The sequence below is a fragment of the Glycine soja genome, chromosome 1 (assembly GCF_004193775.1).
Source record: "Glycine soja cultivar W05 chromosome 1, ASM419377v2, whole genome shotgun sequence".
NCBI classification, from domain to species: domain Eukaryota; kingdom Viridiplantae; phylum Streptophyta; class Magnoliopsida; order Fabales; family Fabaceae; genus Glycine; species Glycine soja.
In genome coordinates, this window is record NC_041002.1 from 18,547,925 (window position 1) to 18,566,201 (window position 18,277).

Below are 18,277 nucleotides of genomic sequence, written 5' to 3' on the forward strand. Positions count from 1 at the left end.
TTGTGATTCTAGCAGCGATTCTTCGGGCATGATACTAATGGGTGGACCACTAGATTTGCCTTCTGTCAGGATACGACCGTCAAAGTCTACGAGGATGTGGGAGATTTTAGCGACTATGAGGATCTCACGCCATCTGAGATCGCTTTCTACTGGGGTGTTTACAATGAAGAGATATTCGAGGGAAAGGTGGTTTTGTCTGATGAGGAATGAAATTCCTCAGGACATGAGAGTGAACCTTCTGAAGATATGAATTCGTCCTAGGTAGCTTGTGGGTCTTGGGTAATGATTGCTCCAAGTGTAGGATTGTTTTCCATTTTTGATGTATATGTGAGGTGAGAAGATTTCTATACTCAAGTGTCATGATATTTTATTGTATTAATCCTTTTGGTGATACTTGTAATATTTTGATAGGTGGTGGACATTTTATCTTTCTTGCTAATAGTTGAAATGACTTCTGTACATCTATGTTTATATCTTAAGGGCCATTGAGGCTTAGTATGTATGATTACATATTTCTTTCGATTTATCATCATTTAATTTTGTGCAAGTTAATTCTTTATAAGTTGTACTTTACTATAACATTTCATAAGGATGGAAGAAATATAGCAATAACTTTCGAAATGGCTATTAAATAGAGAAATTATTATGACAATACCCTTTATTCATGAGTATTTTAATTACACGAACATGTCTTAAACAAGTGCAATATATATATGTGTGTGTATGTGTATGTGTTCCTTCTTTTCTCAAAAGAAAAAATATATTGAGATATTTTATCAACTTAGAAATAGAAACTAAATTTAATGACACATATTTCGTAATATTTATTATTTAAACGATTTTAAATGAATATTTCAAAAAAGAGAATTTGAGGTGTTACACTTGCCTCTAAAAAATATCTTTTCAAAAGGTAATTTCTTTTTTACCAAAATTTGTTTTCTACCATTCCTAGTAAAATTTTCTTTAGAGGTCATTTTAGGACTTCAAAAACATTTGTGTAGAAACCAACCTTGTTTTTCTTTGCCTTTTACAATTTCAAGGTAAAGGTAAAGTCTGTAATTCTTTTCATATACATAGTTGAAAAGATTTTCTCTTTAGTTTTAGGATCATTATACACATTTTCAAGATGGTCACCACAAAAATACAAAATTGAGAAAAACTACACACGGACAAACTCAAAATGCTCAATAAATAAACCATTTTGCATGTTACGAATGAGCCTCAAAATGGACTCATCTCACAAAGGCTCCAATAGAAAAGTCGTTGCATTTTGTGTCTAGTTTAATTTAAGACAAAAATCACAAAAAACCAATTGTTAGATTTTAAGAAAAGCTTGAGACAATGGAGAATATTTCAAAGAAATTACAATTTCAACCACGGCCTCTCTTGAAGCAATTTCAAAAGTAGCTTGAAAGTGTGTTTATGGTTGTAGAACTCCTTAATTAGAACTTGTTTGGTAGGATTTGCCAAATAATTACATAGGAACAAGAATGACAAAAAATATTAAAGACTAAAGATGAAAAGCCTCTATTTATAAAATGAAAAAAAAGTAAATTTAAGCTTCTTTTTTTAAAAAAAATAATTTTTCTTTTAAAAATTAAATCACTTGTATTTTTAAAATACTCCTCTTGACTAAACTTTCTTAAAAGAAAAAACTTCAGAAAAACTTGACCAAAGAATAAAATTGTTTGGTTAGAGTTACAAGAAGTGCGATTAGATGTATTACATAATTGCACAAGACTACAAGTACAAGTTTCGGAGTGGAGAGGGCGAATGCGTCAATACACGAGCCTCATCCTTCCGCTCCCGCTTCTTTTCGCTGGAAGCACACGATTGTGAACCATAAAACTTTTTATTTATTTATTTGTTTTCCTCAGAATACGATCCTAAATATCTCACAAATTTACAACCCTTGGTATTTTAGGTGTGACAGACACTCACACACACAGCACAACAAAAGCGTTTTATCTTCCGTTCCATGTCTATACACTGAAATGGCGTCCATGTCTACGTGCATCACTGTGATCCCCACTTGTGGGCTACCGCGGCGGCTACTTTCCTTCACCCCGAAGCAGCCAATATCACTCCCTTGCGTGATTGGAGGAGTCCCGAAAAGAGTATGGGATTCTAGGGTTTTGGTGGCGAGGCCGGGGGGCGCAGTGGAAAGCGACAAGTTGCCTTCGGATGTGAGAAAGCGAACGATGGATGCGGTGGATGGGTGTGGAGGGAGAGTGACCATTGGGGATGTGGCTAGCAGAGCTGGCCTCAACTTGAATCAGGCCCAGAAGGCTCTCCAAGCTCTTGCTGCTGATGCGGATGGCTTTTTAGAGGTACGTTTCTTTATGTTACCCTTTTTTATCTTTATTTATTCATGTGCCACCGTGGTCTCTGCAGGTTTCTGGGGAAGGTGACGTTCTGTATGTATTTCCAAAAGATTATCGATCAAGGCTTGGTGCCAAGTCATTTAGGATTAAAGCTGAACCCTTTTTTGAAAAGGCTAAGGTATTGTCTTCTCTGCTAACACTTGTGTTGATGATGTTTTATCACTTTACGGTGGTTGTTGTATGGCTTTCGCTTTGACAGGCCGCAGGAGAATACTTGATAAGGGTTTCTTTTGGGACAGCGCTTATTGCATCCATTGTTATTGTTTACACTACCATTATTGCTCTTGTAACTAGCAGTAGAAGGTACTTCATAAGTAACTTTGATATCTATGATCATAATTTATCCTGAAAAATTTAGTGATGTGAATGAGGGAGTAATGTTGTTTCATTACAGTGAAGAGGACAATCGGGGAAGGCGTGGAGGCAGGTCATATGATTCAGGATTCACTTTCTACTTTAACCCTGTTGATTTATTCTGGTAATTCTCTTTTATAGTGTATGAGTTGCATTTTATACAAAATTTCTCAATTATTTATCTTCTTGGTTCAGAATTTGAAAAATTATGTGCTTTTGGTTGCTAATGAAGTTTTCATATGCTTGAGAAAAAGAAAAGAAAAGAAAAGATAAGGAAGACAAGAGACAGGCAAATAAAAGAAGAGGAAAAAAAAGGAAGATTGGCTTAAAGAAATTAGGGTTGTACATATTTAATATTGGTCATGGTGATGCAATGTAGTTAAATCAGGTTACTTTGCCCCCTTTATTTTGATAAGAACCTTAGGAGAACCACACCACAAAAGCTAGTTGTTATAGTTGGAGAAGGAGAGCCCAAGACCTTATAAACCCTACACTAGAATCTCATACTTCCAATGTGGGACTCAAGTTTCATACCTTTCAAGTGGATCCTAACATCTCACTATGCTCTGCAACCCCAAAGCTCGTGCGGGTTGGTTATGTGCACTAGCCCTTTAACTAGACCAAGGAGAACACTGAAATGTCGATGTCACCACCTGCATCACTCGCTTGCAGTTGAGAGACACGGTGGAAACCTCTAGTATCAACTGATAAGAACCTAGAGAGAATCACACCACAAAAGTTAGCCATTTTGTTTCTAAGTAGATGGTAAAGAACTCAATCATTCAACCAATCCATTTATCATTTTGGCGTACAAGTCATGAATGTGAATGTATTTTGGTGTGAGGTGAGCGAGATCGAACCCACTCTAATACCAATTTGAAGACTTTAGATTGAAGAAAAGCTTGAGTGAGTCACCCACTCAGCAGATTTGCATATATATAAAGATGATTTATAGAGGGAGAAAAGAGAGTACAAAGAGTACACCTACTGTCTACTAAGTACAAAGTAGATACAACAAAGAACAACTTTATAAAAGCTGAACAACAGATATCAGAGCAGCTTTTCTAACCCGACCCACAATTGGGAATGATGTTCAAAAATGTGGTATGGGAGAGATATTAACAGACCATATAACACTGTTGAATACTATACTCCCTCCGGTTTGAAATATAAGGAGAAAAAAACCGATTCATGCTAATTAAGAAAGTTAGTTAACCACATTTAATTGTCTCAATCACAATTAAAAAGTAATTTTTTCCCAACTTACCCTTCATTGTAACTTGTTATTATGAATAAAAAAGAGTCATTGAAACTAACACCTCAATTAAATGAAGGGTATTTTAGAGATAGTGACATTAAATAAGGTAAAAGTAGTTGCAATTTTCTTATATTCGAGACCAAGAAATAGGTGTTTTTGTTTTCTTATATTTGAGACTGGAGGGAGTATAGGCCTAACATTTTTCTGAGTCTATGCGGATTGATGTGGAAGTGTAGGGGAACTGGGTAAGTTGAATTGATTTTGTTTTAACTTTATATAGAATTTATATTTTCATTCCTCCAGTTATATTCTCAGTTTGTAGCACATGTATCTAGTTCTATGCAAATAAAAAGCAACTCATTTCTTTGAGAGAAATGTTTGGAGACATATAATTTCTTTTTATACCATGGAAGGTACTGGGATCCATATTATTATAGGAGGCGAAGGCTACAAGCTGATGATGACAAGATGAACTTCATTGAATCGGTGTGTGATGCAAATAACATGTCATCCCCCCTGCCCCCTGGGGGTCCCTTTTTGTTTCTAAATGAAGATAAGGATTTTATGTTTTTTGGTAGGTCTTCTCCTTTGTATTTGGAGATGGTGATCCCAATCAAGGAATTGAAGAAGAGAGATGGAAGTTGGTAATAATTGAGGACTGAATTCAGTGGTCCGTTGCCTTTGATGATTTTTATTTTTTATTTTTTATATATTTTGTTTCATAGTTGAGTTGGTGCCATTTTCCACATTACTTGTTTCTTGTTAAAATGCTGTGCAATTTTTTTAATTTCCATTATCTTTTCATGTTTATTTCCTTTGGTCTCCTTGTCTTATGCATAGATTGGGCAATACATAGCATCTAATGGTGGCGTTGTTGCAGCTGAAGAACTTGCTCCATATCTTGATATAGATTCCACAGAGGGAATTAAGGTAATTTAGTATATGTTTGGTTCTGCACTTCTGCCTTTTGCATCTACAAGCACAGACATGCATATTTTACATGATAAATGGAAGCTAAAAATAGTGGCATTTTCCTGGACGCAGAAATTCAACGCACATAACATAGTATTATTTGTTTAACAAGGATATTTATCGAATAAAAAAATTGTATTTTGCATTGACATAAATCAGTTTGTTGCTCTGCCCATGGATTTATCCAACCTACTTATTTGTAGCACATTTCAGTTGGAATTGAACACGATGAACTTTCACAACATATTTTATGTACATTTTTTTGGCTTTTATTCTATTATTTCATCAGATCTTTGCTTCATTGTCAGCTGTCAGTAATATAAATGAAGAAACAATTTTTCTATTTTTTAGCTCATGGATACTGAAATTAGCATCTTAATATCAATTTTCTGTTTTTATTAAATGTTGACTTGAAACGATTATTATATTCTTATGTAAATGCTTCCTTCATAGAGTAATGGTTTCTTGTTTAACAAGGATATTTGTCGAATAAAAAAATTGTATTTTGCATTGACATAAATAAGTTTGTTGCTCTGCCCATGGATTTATCCAACCTACTTATTTGTAGCACATTTCAGTTGGAATAGAACACGATGAACTTTCACAACATATTTTATGTTCATTTTTTTGGCTTTTATTCTATTATTTCAGCAGATTTTTGCTTCATTGTCAGCTGTCAGTAATATAAATGAAGAAACAATTTTTCTATTTTTTAGCTCATGGATACTGAAATTAGCATCTTAATATCAATTTTCTGTTTTTATTAAATGTTGACTTGAAACGATTATTATATTCTTATGTAAATGCTTCCTTCATAGAGTAATGGTTTCTTGTTTAACAAGGATATTTGTCGAATAAAAAAATTGTATTTTGCATTGACATAAATAAGTTTGTTGCTCTGCCCATGGATTTATCCAACCTACTTATTTGTAGCACATTTCAGTTGGAATAGAACACGATGAACTTTCACAACATATTTTATGTTCATTTTTTTGGCTTTTATTCTATTATTTCAGCAGATTTTTGCTTCATTGTCAGCTGTCAGTAATATAAATGAAGAAACAATTTTTCTATTTTTTAGCTCATGGATACTGAAATTAGCATCTTAATATCAATTTTCTGTTTTTATTAAATGTTGACTTGAAACGATTATTATATTCTTATGTAAATGCTTCCTTCATAGAGTAATGGTTTCTTGTTTAACAAGGATATTTGTCGAATAAAAAAATTGTATTTTGCATTGACATAAATAAGTTTGTTGCTCTGCTCATGGATTTATCCAACCTACTTATTTGTAGCACATTTCAGTTGGAATAGAACACGATGAACTTTCACAACATATTTTATGTTCATTTTTTTGGCTTTTATTCTATTATTTCAGCAGATTTTTGCTTCATTGTCAGCTGTCAGTAATATAAATGAAGAAACAATTTTTCTATTTTTTAGCTTGTGGATACTGAAATTAGCATCTTAATATCAATTTTCTGTTTTTATTAAATGTTGACTTGAAACGATTATTATATTCTTATGTAAATGCTTCCTTCATAGAGTAATGGTTTCTTGTTTAACAAGGATATTTGTCGAATAAAAAAATTGTATTTTGCATTGACATAAATAAGTTTGTTGCTCTGCCCATGGATTTATCCAACCTACTTATTTGTAGCACATTTCAGTTGGAATAGAACACGATGAACTTTCACAACATATTTTATGTTCATTTTTTTGGCTTTTATTCTATTATTTCAGCAGATTTTTGCTTCATTGTCAGCTGTCAGTAATATAAATGAAGAAACAATTTTTCTATTTTTTAGCTCATGGATACTGAAATTAGCATCTTAATATCAATTTTCTGTTTTTATTAAATGTTGACTTGAAACGATTATTATATTCTTATGTAAATGCTTCCTTCATAGAGTAATGGTTTCTTGTTTAACAAGGATATTTGTCGAATAAAAAAATTGTATTTTGCATTGACATAAATAAGTTTGTTGCTCTGCCCATGGATTTATCCAACCTACTTATTTGTAGCACATTTCAGTTGGAATAGAACACGATGAACTTTCACAACATATTTTATGTTCATTTTTTTGGCTTTTATTCTATTATTTCAGCAGATTTTTGCTTCATTGTCAGCTGTCAGTAATATAAATGAAGAAACAATTTTTCTATTTTTTAGCTCATGGATACTGAAATTAGCATCTTAATATCAATTTTCTGTTTTTATTAAATGTTGACTTGAAACGATTATTATATTCTTATGTAATTGCTTCCTTCATAGAGTAATGGTTTCTAAGTTTAAAGAATTCATGAAAATTCCTGTTCTCATTGGAAATGTTGGAAACTGTTTATAAGTAATTAATGTCTAGGATAGTTCAATGGTATAGTGGCTTACCACTATTTTAGGGAGTGACATTTTCTTATTATTGCTATTAAATGTGTGGAGAAGCGAATATATTTAATTAATATGAAACTGATACGGTGAGGAGGTATAAATTGAAATAGGGGATTGATTCTATAAATTAATCTAGGACTAAATATCAAGGGAATAATTCTCTCTATAAACACTATAGCTAAAAACAGAAAGAAGGGAATAATTCTCCTTTGCATAACAAACTCATGAACTCATGTTATAATTAGTTGGGAACTTAAGCTCCTCAAGCATCCTTTGTAACCACATTCCTTCACAAATTCCATGGGGCATAGATTTGAACTCAACTTCTGCACTACTAGCATTCTTGATATCTTGTTGGTATAGGATTCAATCTATATTTACTAGGAGAGGAGGATCTGAATTGAATTCAGTTTTGCCATGAGTGTAGGCGTTTCTTCACAGTCCACCCCATAAGATTGGGTGAACCCCTTAGCCACCAAGGAGGCCATGTACCTGCTGACACTACCATCAACATTGTATTTGACAAAAATATCCACTTACATTCATCTGGCTTATTTCCTTCTGTCAATTTTGAGAGCTTCCAAGTCTCATTCATCTCCAAAGCCTTGATTTGTTCTTTAACAGCAGCCTGCCACTTGGATTGCTTCATGGAAGTTTTGAGGTATATTGGTGCTGTCCAAGGAGGTGACATAAGCTTTGTATTCTTGCGACAACTTCTCAAAAGACACATGATTTCCAATTGGGTATTGGGTGACCTCACCCCTTTCCTCAAGGAAATAGGTGTGTCCAGGTCATTAATGTTGGAAATATCGTATATTAAATTTGAGGGAGAACCAGTGTGAGTATTTTCAAATTCTGAATTTTGGTCAGAATCTTGGTTTTGCCTTGGAAGTGTGCAGGTTTCTGCCTCCTTTTAGGTTTTCTTCTTTCTTGAGTAGACTTGTAGCTCTTTATCTTCAGGAGCATTGTATTCATTCTCAATTTCTGCAACAGGTAAACTAGTGGATTCAAATTCAGGTTCTGCTCCTAGTTCTTGTGCTAAATCTGTCACAAATTGAATTTTAGGACCTGGTTCAGGTTCAGCAAAAGCAGGTGTTGAAATCAATTGAGCTGGTTTAAGAATCTCCCTAGGTTGGTATTCACTAGTAATCTTGCTCTCCCCCTGAAATCCACCCCTGGGGTAAAAGAGCTGGTTTTCGAAAAAGATGACATCCATGGTATGGTCGAACTTTCTGTTTGAAGTGCAGTAACACTTGTATCCTTCTTGTTTGGAGAGTATCCCAAGTGCATTTCAAGGCTTTAGAGTCTAATACTCTAATTTGCTTAAATTTGGTTTATAGTCATGTACAAATGTTGTACATCCAAAGATTTTAGGTGGAAGATTTGAAAGGAGTTTAGTGTTTGGGTATATGGACAATAGGATTTGATGAGGGGTTTTGGAAGGCATTCTGTTTATTATGTAAACTACGGAGAGGACTGCTTCACCCAAAAAATGACTTGGTACATTATTTGATAGCATGAGTGATCTAACTTCCACTAGATTCTATTCTACCCTTTGGCAATCCCATTTTGCTGTGGTTAGTTCACACATGAAGTTTGGTGCACAATGCCATGCTTGAGGTGGTAATCACCAAGGGAATTATGGAGTAACTCCTTCCCATTGTTGGTAAGGACATGAATGTCAGCTTGAAACTGAGTTTGGATCATTTTATGGAAATTTAAAAAATCTTCTCGACTTTTGACTTCATTTTATGAATTGTGATTTATCTTTACATTTTCTTGTATTTATCATTTTATTGTTACTTAGAAACTTATGATTCTGATTGATATGTAATTCCCTAATAATCAGTATTGGTTACATCATAAGGAATACCCATGCAACCCTGTGATCATCTATGAATGTTATGAACCACTTTAAGCCTGTGACATTGTTAACGTGAGAAGGCACATGATAGATGGGCGAAGGGTGTATGTTAGCTGTCAGTTAGTTAGGATAGCAAGGTTAACTAACTGTTAGTTAGTTAAGAAGCTATAAATAATCAATTAGAGGGAAGTTAGAATGGGAGAATTAGGAAGTGGAGGGTGGTGAAGCACCATAATAATAATAATAATACACATTCTCTTCCTCTGTTTCTGGTCCAGTTCTATCAACTGGTATCAGAGCTTCGATCTTGGAGTGTGGAATCGTTAATGGTGACGAAGGCAAACGCGAGAATGGAGATGCGGATGGGAGCCATGGAGAAAGCGATAGAAGAGAATCGCGAAGCAGTGGAGTTGCGATTGAGTTCGATCGAAGGGATGATACAATGGTTGGCGGCGGCATGGGAGAAAAAATCTCCTGCTATGAACGTTCACACAGTTGACGTGAGCGGAGGAGATGAGGGCATTGCAGCGCATGACAGCAATCGGTGGAGGAATTTGGAAATGCCCATATTCGATGGTGATGATCCTATGGTTTGGTTGACAAAGATTAAAAGCTGTAGGCTGTAATGGTTGCGATGGATGGGGAAGCTCTGGGTTGGTTCCAATGGTGGGAATCTTGGAATCCAAGCCATTCTTGGAATGGACTCAAGATTGCTGTCACCCAAAGGTTTCAAGCTTCTAGCCTGGGAAATCCTTTTCAAGCGCTACTGGTGTTGGAACAAGAAGAGACAGTACAAGGATTCATAGGCCAATTTGAGAAGTGCGTTGGAATGGTGAAGGGATTAGAGGAGCCATTTCTGGTGGAAGTGTTCCTCAAGGGGTTAAAGGAAGAGATTAGCACTGAGGTAAGGTTTCATGAACCAAAGAACTTGATGGAAGCTATGGTTAAGGCTCGAAGAGTGGAGGATAAGGACAAAGTTTTAGGGAAGTTACCCTTGAGTAATAGCCAGGGGTATAATCTGCTGAAACCCAGTTATTCGAGTCTGAAATTTGTAAGGGATTGGCAACCAGTAAATAATAAGGTAGCTGATCCTACTAATGCTCCTAAAACAGGATCCAGTGGATGGCAAGGTAGAAGAACCTTCCATAATTTGTCACCCGTTGAAGTAAATGAGAAAATGAGGAAAGGAGAATGTTTCACCTGTGAAGAAAAGTATAATCCTGCTCGTGTGTAAGAATAAACAGTTCAGATTGATGATTATGGAAGAAGAGGATGAAGGAGACCCTTGCTTATGAAATGCAGGCTGTTTTCCTCGACTTGGCCTTAAGGACAAGTTGGTGGGTGGCACTAACTTGGAGTATATGGAACCATAGAAACAGAATCATATTTTCAAACGATAGCCCCAACACCAGTAAGATACTGGTTGATGCCATTTTCTTTTGCTGGAGCTGGTTGAGGAACCTGGAAAAAGGATTCAACAATCCTTTTCATCAATGGTCGAGCCATATCAGAGAAGGGTTTTGTAATTAGTGGAAAATAGCTCCACAGATAGGGATCACCAATATATACTTATAGTTTTGGTTCTTTAATCCATCATGATTAGTTTTGTATTAGGGAACCAAACCTCCACATTAGAGACTTCATTGGTGATTGTAAAAATCATAGTACGACTTGTACTGAAACTTATCTAATATATAATATTTTTGCAGATAAAAAAAAAGGACAAGGTCCACCTTGAAGAGGGGGGGAGGGGGTATTGATAGATGGGGGAAAGGTGTATGTTAGCTGCCTGCTAGTTAGGATAGCTAAGTTAGTAAATAAACTATAAATAGTCAATTAGAGGGAAGTTTGAACGTGAGAATTAGGAAGTGGAGGATGGTGAGACCTCGAAACTCATCTGTTTTCTGCCTTGGGTGTTGGAAGCACCATAATAATAATAATAATAATACGCATTCTCTTCCTCTGTTTCTGGTCCAGTTCTATCAGCACGTTTATATCACTGTAAATTAAGGGCTGATAAAAAAATCACTGTAAATTAAGGAAAATGATGTTGCTTTTAAGGTTGGATGGGGACATTAAGGCTCCCATATTGGGAGAAATTTAGTAACACTTTAACTTCCTGGTTAACTTACTGATTAACAGTAAGTTGCTGTCAAATTTAGGGACATATGAAACATACTCAAGAGTTCTTATCTCCAGAATAATTACAGAATCACTTTAGAAGTGGTTCCATTTGCTATGCAAAGAATAGCCTTATCAGCCTAGTGGTGTATTTGCAAAATACATTAATATCCCAAGTCATGTGATTTGAGGCTCCAGAATCAACAATCCAAGAGCTTGTTTTCTGGTGGTATTACTCTTTTGAGCATGTGAAGCAGTAGAAAAGTGTGTTCTAGTATTTTGAAGAGTTTATTGTATCGTGTTTGCATGACACTGCATACACATTGTTGGGTAATGGGTGCTACCTAGATGGTCATGTGACCTTCCTTTAAGACACATAAGCAATTAATCGATGTCATATGATGGGAGGGACCACAAGTATTGGTTTTAGATTTTATAGGGGTGAATATGATCTAAACACATTTACAAGGACCAAAACCTAAATGTGCTCATTTTACATAGACAAAACATATTTAACCAGCTTTTTTGATATAATGTTATTCTCTGTTCTTATTCCTAATTTTACCTTTGTATCTTTGGATGGTTACAGGATGATGAATCCTATATTTTACCTGTGCTCTTACGATTTGATGGTCAACCTGATGTTGATGAGGAGGTATACTGAGACAATAACTTCTGCCCTTCCTCATTTTCCTCTCAAATGATGTTTACAAGATGATTCTGTATATTAGTCCTTAGAATTGTTCTTTGTTTTCACTCACTAGTTGGCATTCATAACTTGCCTAATTTCTTTAAGGATATAACATACAATTGTTAGTAGTTGTTCTGTTTTTAAAGAAGGCATTAATTTCCTGCTCATTTATAACAATACCTTCTGCCACTCATGTATAAAATATAAAGTATTTATTGATTTCTTCTATGAATTATTTTCCCCCTTATTTCCCTTTTTATATATACTTGCAGATTGGTTGTTATGCAGGGAAATATTCTGTATAGGTTTCCATCTTTGCAGAGGACAGCTTCTCAAAAGAGTAAGAGAAAAGAATATGTTGGAAGGAGATGGGCAGATTGGGTTGGAATTGAGAAGTTTTTCAAGGAGAAAAAATGGCAATTCAGGTTCTTTATTGTATTTTTCCTGACCTAGTCGTAGTTATCCATCTATGTTTATTAAACCATAACATTAGTGTTTGTTCTATTTTAGTAAAACTGGCACGCCAGAGAGAGCAATGGTCATTGGCCTGGGTGGCCTCAATCTGTTTGGAGTTATTATTCTTGGAACCATGTTGAAGTATGCTCTTCACATGATGCATTAGAACATTAGTTTTTCACTTGTGTTATTTCAGTGCCCTAACTTTGTTTTTTTGTTGATCCAAAGAGATATGGCAGTTGCACCCAGTAGCTTCATTAAATTTGTAGCCGACATATTTCCTCTTCTTCAGGTAATGATCGGTATTTCTATTTTCAAACAACTAAGTTGTTCAAATTTTTAGAGAACAATATTTGGAAAAGCTGGAGTGTTTCTCTCACTCAGCTGAGACTTTATATAATGCAACAAGTACACGAAAAGGCATTACAGCAGAGAAGAGTGTTTAACAAGGAAGAAACAAAAGATAAAATGTAATATCTATCTAAGAATTGGAAAAGGAGTTGCAAATTATCTTTTTGAAGGAGCATTTGATAGAGGATAATGATATTGCTAATTTTGAGAATTGAAGGCAATTTGTTGCTGCAAATTTAAGATGATAAGTTCATGATTAGTATTTGGGTTTAACTTATGTTTTCTTTAATGATATACTTCCTATGCACATTAATGTGGTTGTTGATATCTATGTAATTTACGAAGGAAGAAAAAATTAGAAAGATGGAGAAAACTTATGAAGACATGATAAATAAAAGGGTTTACTTACCCTCTTGGTCCTTATAGTTGCAACAACTTTCCTCTTTAGTACTTATAGTTTAAAACATCCTATTTTGGTCCCCCTATAGTTGCCATTTTTTTATCCTTTTAGTCCTTGCCGTCAAGTTTCGACTATGCTTTTTGAAATTAATGTGATGTGATTCATTAAATCCATGTTCATCTCGAACGGCATTAGGCGACTTTAGATGACAAAGACTAAAAGGGTAAAAAAATGACAACTATAGGGACTAAAAGGAAAACTTTTTACAGCCAGGCAGCAAATGGGTAATTAAAGAGACCAATAAAATGCATTTACCTTGAGTGCTTTGTATCTGTTTCACTCAGTACCTCTGGTACTGTATGGTTTATATATTAATAATACTATTTTTGCCTTCCAAAAAAAAAAAAAGAGACCAATAAAATGCATTTACCTGAATTACATCAAATTCAAACCCTGATCCTTTGTAAAAACCGTAACCCCTTAGATAAGGTATATACATTCCAGCCATAACTCAACCTCTATATTATAGAAAGGCTAGACCCCATACATATTGCAGCATCACAGTAATAGTTTGCAACAAAGCTTCACTCCGTGAACCTGATAAAGTGGGTTTGATCTATATGAAGTTTAATAGATGAGATGATCCTAAAGGATGAGAAGAAACTGAGTAAATAAAAAAAGGGTTGATCAACATATCATTTTATTGTTGCTTCACTTGCCTTGCCTCGAGTCGTGGCCATTAAATTAAATTTGAGATAAAATGAAAGGATAGAAGAATATAAAAATTATAGATCAAAATGTGTTCATACTTTGGCAACTGCTTTGCACTTCCATTAGCGTTAAATATTTCCTGGATGAGGAAAGGTAAATCTTGTTACTGTATTTATTAGCATTGGTTTAGCATCATTGTCTCATATTCTATGGTAATATTTGCAGATTTATGCTGGTTCCTTCTTTGCAATTCCTCTTGTTCGGTGGTTTTTTATTCGGAAAAAGAATGCTGATATTGAAAAGAGAAACAAAGCTAGGCAGCAGTGTGCACAAGTTCTTGAATTACCTGACACTTCACTAAGGCAGAAGGTATGATTTATGAAAGTCATGTTGATCATATAGTAAGCATAGCATTGCCTCCCTCCATTGATTTTTATTTACTAGAAAATTTAAGAGAATATTCCTTTAAGTTTATCAATGCAACTGTTAAAATAGGAGAAACAGAGGGATAATTGAGTTAAAAATGTGTTAGAGTGCATAGCGGATTTGTGTTTATACATGTTAATTACATTAATTATAGATAAATAAAGGATATTCTGTTTCCTCTAAATCAAAGATTATGTTCCTATAAACCACTATTATTAATAGAATCGGATTATAATATTCTGATTTTCAACACTCCCCCAAAAGCTTAAGCTTACTAAGCTCAGCTTGTTCCAAAAAAACTTATTCCCAACAAATGGATAGAAACATAAAAATTGAGCTCCATGAAAAACAATAGTTTGAAATACAACTTAGGGATGTTGGAGAAGTCAGAGAAAGTTGCTATAAAAAATATCTTTGCCAGATAGCTGGAATCATCATCAAGGAGAGAAAGCATAGCAAGGTCTGTTTCTTGAAATCACATTTGGAAGCTTCAAACCAAAAATGTTGGAGATCCAAATTATTTAAACTTCAAACTAGTGCACCTAGGACATAGATAGGGCCAATGCATCTGGGACAAAGATCGGGGCCAGTGCATTTGGGACGAAGACGGGGCTAGTGGAAGCTTTTGTCGAGAGAGATAGGAACCAAAAACGCAAACCAAACACTACCTTAAAAAACCTAGGTTAACAAAGGAAAATACCCACAAACAAGCTCAGATGGGGATGAAACTTCAGGGTTAGGAGTGGCTGGTAGGGACGACCCTCACTTTGGTAGCCCAACTAGAGCACAGGCTGGATGTGCCTTCGTGCGCTGCAAAAGCTTCCAATGAGGGTGTTATTTGGTGCATTTAAAAGGCACATGAAAAGTGTCACAACTTCTTTCAATACGTTGTCAATGGCACTAGTAGATCAGCGATAGGCGGTTCAGATCTGCATGGTGTTGGCCGGAAAACTTGCTGGCGACAAGAAAGTTCTTTGTTGGAAAATGGAGGGCGAGCAGAGAGCGAACGGGACAAGTGACAATGGCCGGCAACAGTTGGAAAATCTGCTTGGAAACATGTCGGAAAACATGCCAGAAAGAGACAGTGTAATGCCCCAACTACTTTCAGGATCATGGATTGCCCTTACAAATCAATACGAAACTTTTCAGCATTCTTTGTCCTCATTCACACACTTTCCAAGAAAACTTCCCAGAAGGTCATCCATCCCAAAATTGCTCAAAGCCAAACATGATTAGTTGTGGAGTTCTTAAGTGATGGTTACCAAAAAGTAGATGCATCTTATTGGTATAGGTAGTACCAATTAATTCCTTTAAATCATTCTCAACTGCATAATCTTATCCCTGCGCAGCCTTTGGATCCCTCTCATTCGGATGTGTATTCGATTCATTCATTTATCCCTCCTGCTGGAAGCCTGCTGGGAGCCACTCCTTGTCCATGCCACATCTCTTGTGCACTAGCGATCACTCCCCGCGCTCGTCAGCGTCCGGGATGTTAGAGATAGTGGCAGGATAGGAAAACCGGAATAGTATACGATTCACAAAATATTTATCTCCAGTGACAGTGACTCTAGCGGGCAAGGACGATTCTCAAGATCCCTCTATCAGGCTCTCGATACCATGTTAAAATAGGAGAAACAAAGGGATAATTGAGTGAAAACTATGTGCCAGAGCACACAGGGGATGTGTGTTTATATAGGTTAATTACATTAATTACACATAAATAGAGGATATTTTGTTTCTTCTAAATCAAAGATTATGTTCTTGTAATATTCTGATTTTCAACAACCACCATGTCTATGTATGGAAAAATATACAAGGAGCAAGGAAATGTTTTAGATCTTCATTTCTCTCATTTCTTGCTTGATATACTTTTACAACTCTTGGCTATCTTTTTTATAAAAATGTTACCATTTTTTTATAGTGTATAAGTAAGTATTCCTAGTAAATTGAATGACCTTGTAAACATTTAATTGAAATGATTCCCTGAATGAGTTGTCCATCATTATATTAGTGCTTTCAATCTCATTTGTATATTGTTTTGGATGGTAGCTGCTTACTTGATCACATAAGTTTGTATGACTATCATATATTCAGTTCAACTATGGAACTTATAAGTTGGATAGAAGATTGCTTTTACTCAGGCATAATCTCCCTGAGAAATTCTTTGTTCTGGATTTCAGCTTTTCAGTGCTCGGGACATGGCCCAAAAGACAGTCATAGGACAGGATCAAATTGTGTATAGTACTGACAAGGACTTACTTGAGCAAGAGTATGAAGCTCGCGAATGGGATAAAAAGTTTCGGGAGCTAGAGAGGTCTGATTAAGGGTCAACTATTAATCTGTTATACAGGTAAGGTCTGGTTAAGGTAAATTGATATAATATAAAATTATAAGAAATCAAGATACAAAAAATTGTAAATTAATAGAAATGATTAAATTATTTATAAGATAAAAAATTAATAATAATTGGTAAAATAATTTATTCTTATGTGTAATCCTTCTGAAATGTGTTTTATTTATTTTAAAAATGTTTTAGATTAAATTTTGAAAATAATATTTTTTTTATAAAAAATACCGGTTCAAACTGGTTTTGTGCACCAATTATGAAAAAGGTGGTCTAGTTTGGTTTTAACGTTCCAATAATTTTGAAGTTCATAGTGTCTCGTGGTAGTGACGAGGGTGTGCATATTGTGAAAGTAAGGGTGAGGGTTTTTCTTAAATTACAAGATTTTTTTTTTACATTGAGAATAAAAATAAATACGAAAAGCTATAAGATAGAAGTTTAAACGCATCTTGAAAAGTGCCTGAAAATGTTTTTAAGTAATGAGATAAAGCTCATTAGTGAAATATCTTTATTTTGGTCAAATAAGTTTATAAGCCAGTGAAATAAAAAACAGTTACAAATAGAATATTTGCTTCTCTGAATGAGTCATAGTTTCATTAAAATTTCAGGGCGTTGAGCTCTCATTTTGCCATCATTGACAACTTTAGCACAGCATCTAGGCTGCCTTCTGTGAAAGCATTGGGTAGCCCTGGTTTATTGCAGGCATTTACTGGTCCATGTATCAATCTTAATTCGTTTCTCTTAGGTCCAGCAATTTAAGTGATAAATTTGTAATGTGATCTATAAAAAAGGAATAGTGAAAGTTTCTATAGGACAAACAATGTAACTTAATAGGCATTACCTTTGTATTTATGATTTTATACGCCAGAGTTTCGAAATTTATTAGCGCGTCGAAGTAACATGAACCTTTATCAATTTAGCAAAAAAGAAAGAAAAAACTTCATCATAATACTACCACAAGAATGATGAGAAACCACGATTGTGTAAGATACCCATTGGTTTGGAAATTTCACATTTTGTCTAAGTGACAACTAAGTTCGTATTGCTTTATTATGCGAGGAGCATCTATTCTTACCTTGTACCTAAAACTAAAATACAAATAGTGGTAGAGTTTGGGTGAGGTATTCCAAGAGAATTGAAATGGTTTGATATTTATTGATTTGTATTACTATAATTGACATCAAGGTCTCAAGATTGGCTTAGAGATCAATAACAAAGAATATTGAAAATGTTGGAACTATGAGATTTGTTTCTCTTAGACTTTTGTTAGAGTGTTCTGAACAAGGTTCTCGGCCCCTTGGTGGTGGTTGTAAGTTTTATATTTTTTATTTTAAATTTTTTTTAAAATATTTGGTTTAATTACAAAATTTGTCTCCTTATTTTACTTATTTTACCTAATCAGTTTTTCTATTTTTTTTAATTTACAATCTGAGTCTTTTATATTTTAAAATTTACTATATGAGTCTTCTTATATTTTAAATTTTATTTTTTTTAAAATTTATTATGTTTTTATAATCTTATATATTATCTTTTAAAATATAATATATAAGATT

At 34.6% G+C, this 18,277-nt stretch overlaps 1 protein-coding gene across 1 annotated transcript; it reads left to right on the forward strand.

The window, feature by feature from the left end:
• The first annotated feature begins 1,822 nt into the window (after positions 1–1,822).
• On the forward strand, positions 1,823–17,697 carry LOC114413062 (uncharacterized protein At5g03900, chloroplastic-like). Its single transcript, XM_028377227.1, has 14 exons — positions 1,823–2,330; positions 2,395–2,502; positions 2,584–2,687; positions 2,779–2,862; positions 4,410–4,482; positions 4,575–4,640; positions 4,837–4,926; positions 11,935–12,000; positions 12,325–12,461; positions 12,547–12,633; positions 12,721–12,784; positions 14,180–14,323; positions 16,561–16,730; positions 17,333–17,697. Exons 1-13 carry the CDS (start codon positions 1,995–1,997, stop codon positions 16,702–16,704), a joined length of 1,503 nt encoding a protein of 500 aa, XP_028233028.1. The 5' UTR covers positions 1,823–1,994; the 3' UTR covers positions 16,705–16,730; positions 17,333–17,697.
• The last annotated feature ends 580 nt before the right edge of the window (positions 17,698–18,277 follow it).

Bases quoted from the DNA above. Each gene is read 5' to 3' on its own strand.
- LOC114413062 (XM_028377227.1), top strand. From the start codon at position 1,995: ATGGCGTCCATGTCTACGTGCATCACTGTGATCCCCACTTGTGGGCTA. The intron at 2,688-2,778 runs GTACTTCATAAG...GTTTCATTACAG, and splicing joins CTTGTAACTAGCAGTAGAAG to TGAAGAGGACAATCGGGGAA. The intron at 12,634-12,720 runs GTATGCTCTTCA...GTTGATCCAAAG, and splicing joins ATTCTTGGAACCATGTTGAA to AGATATGGCAGTTGCACCCA.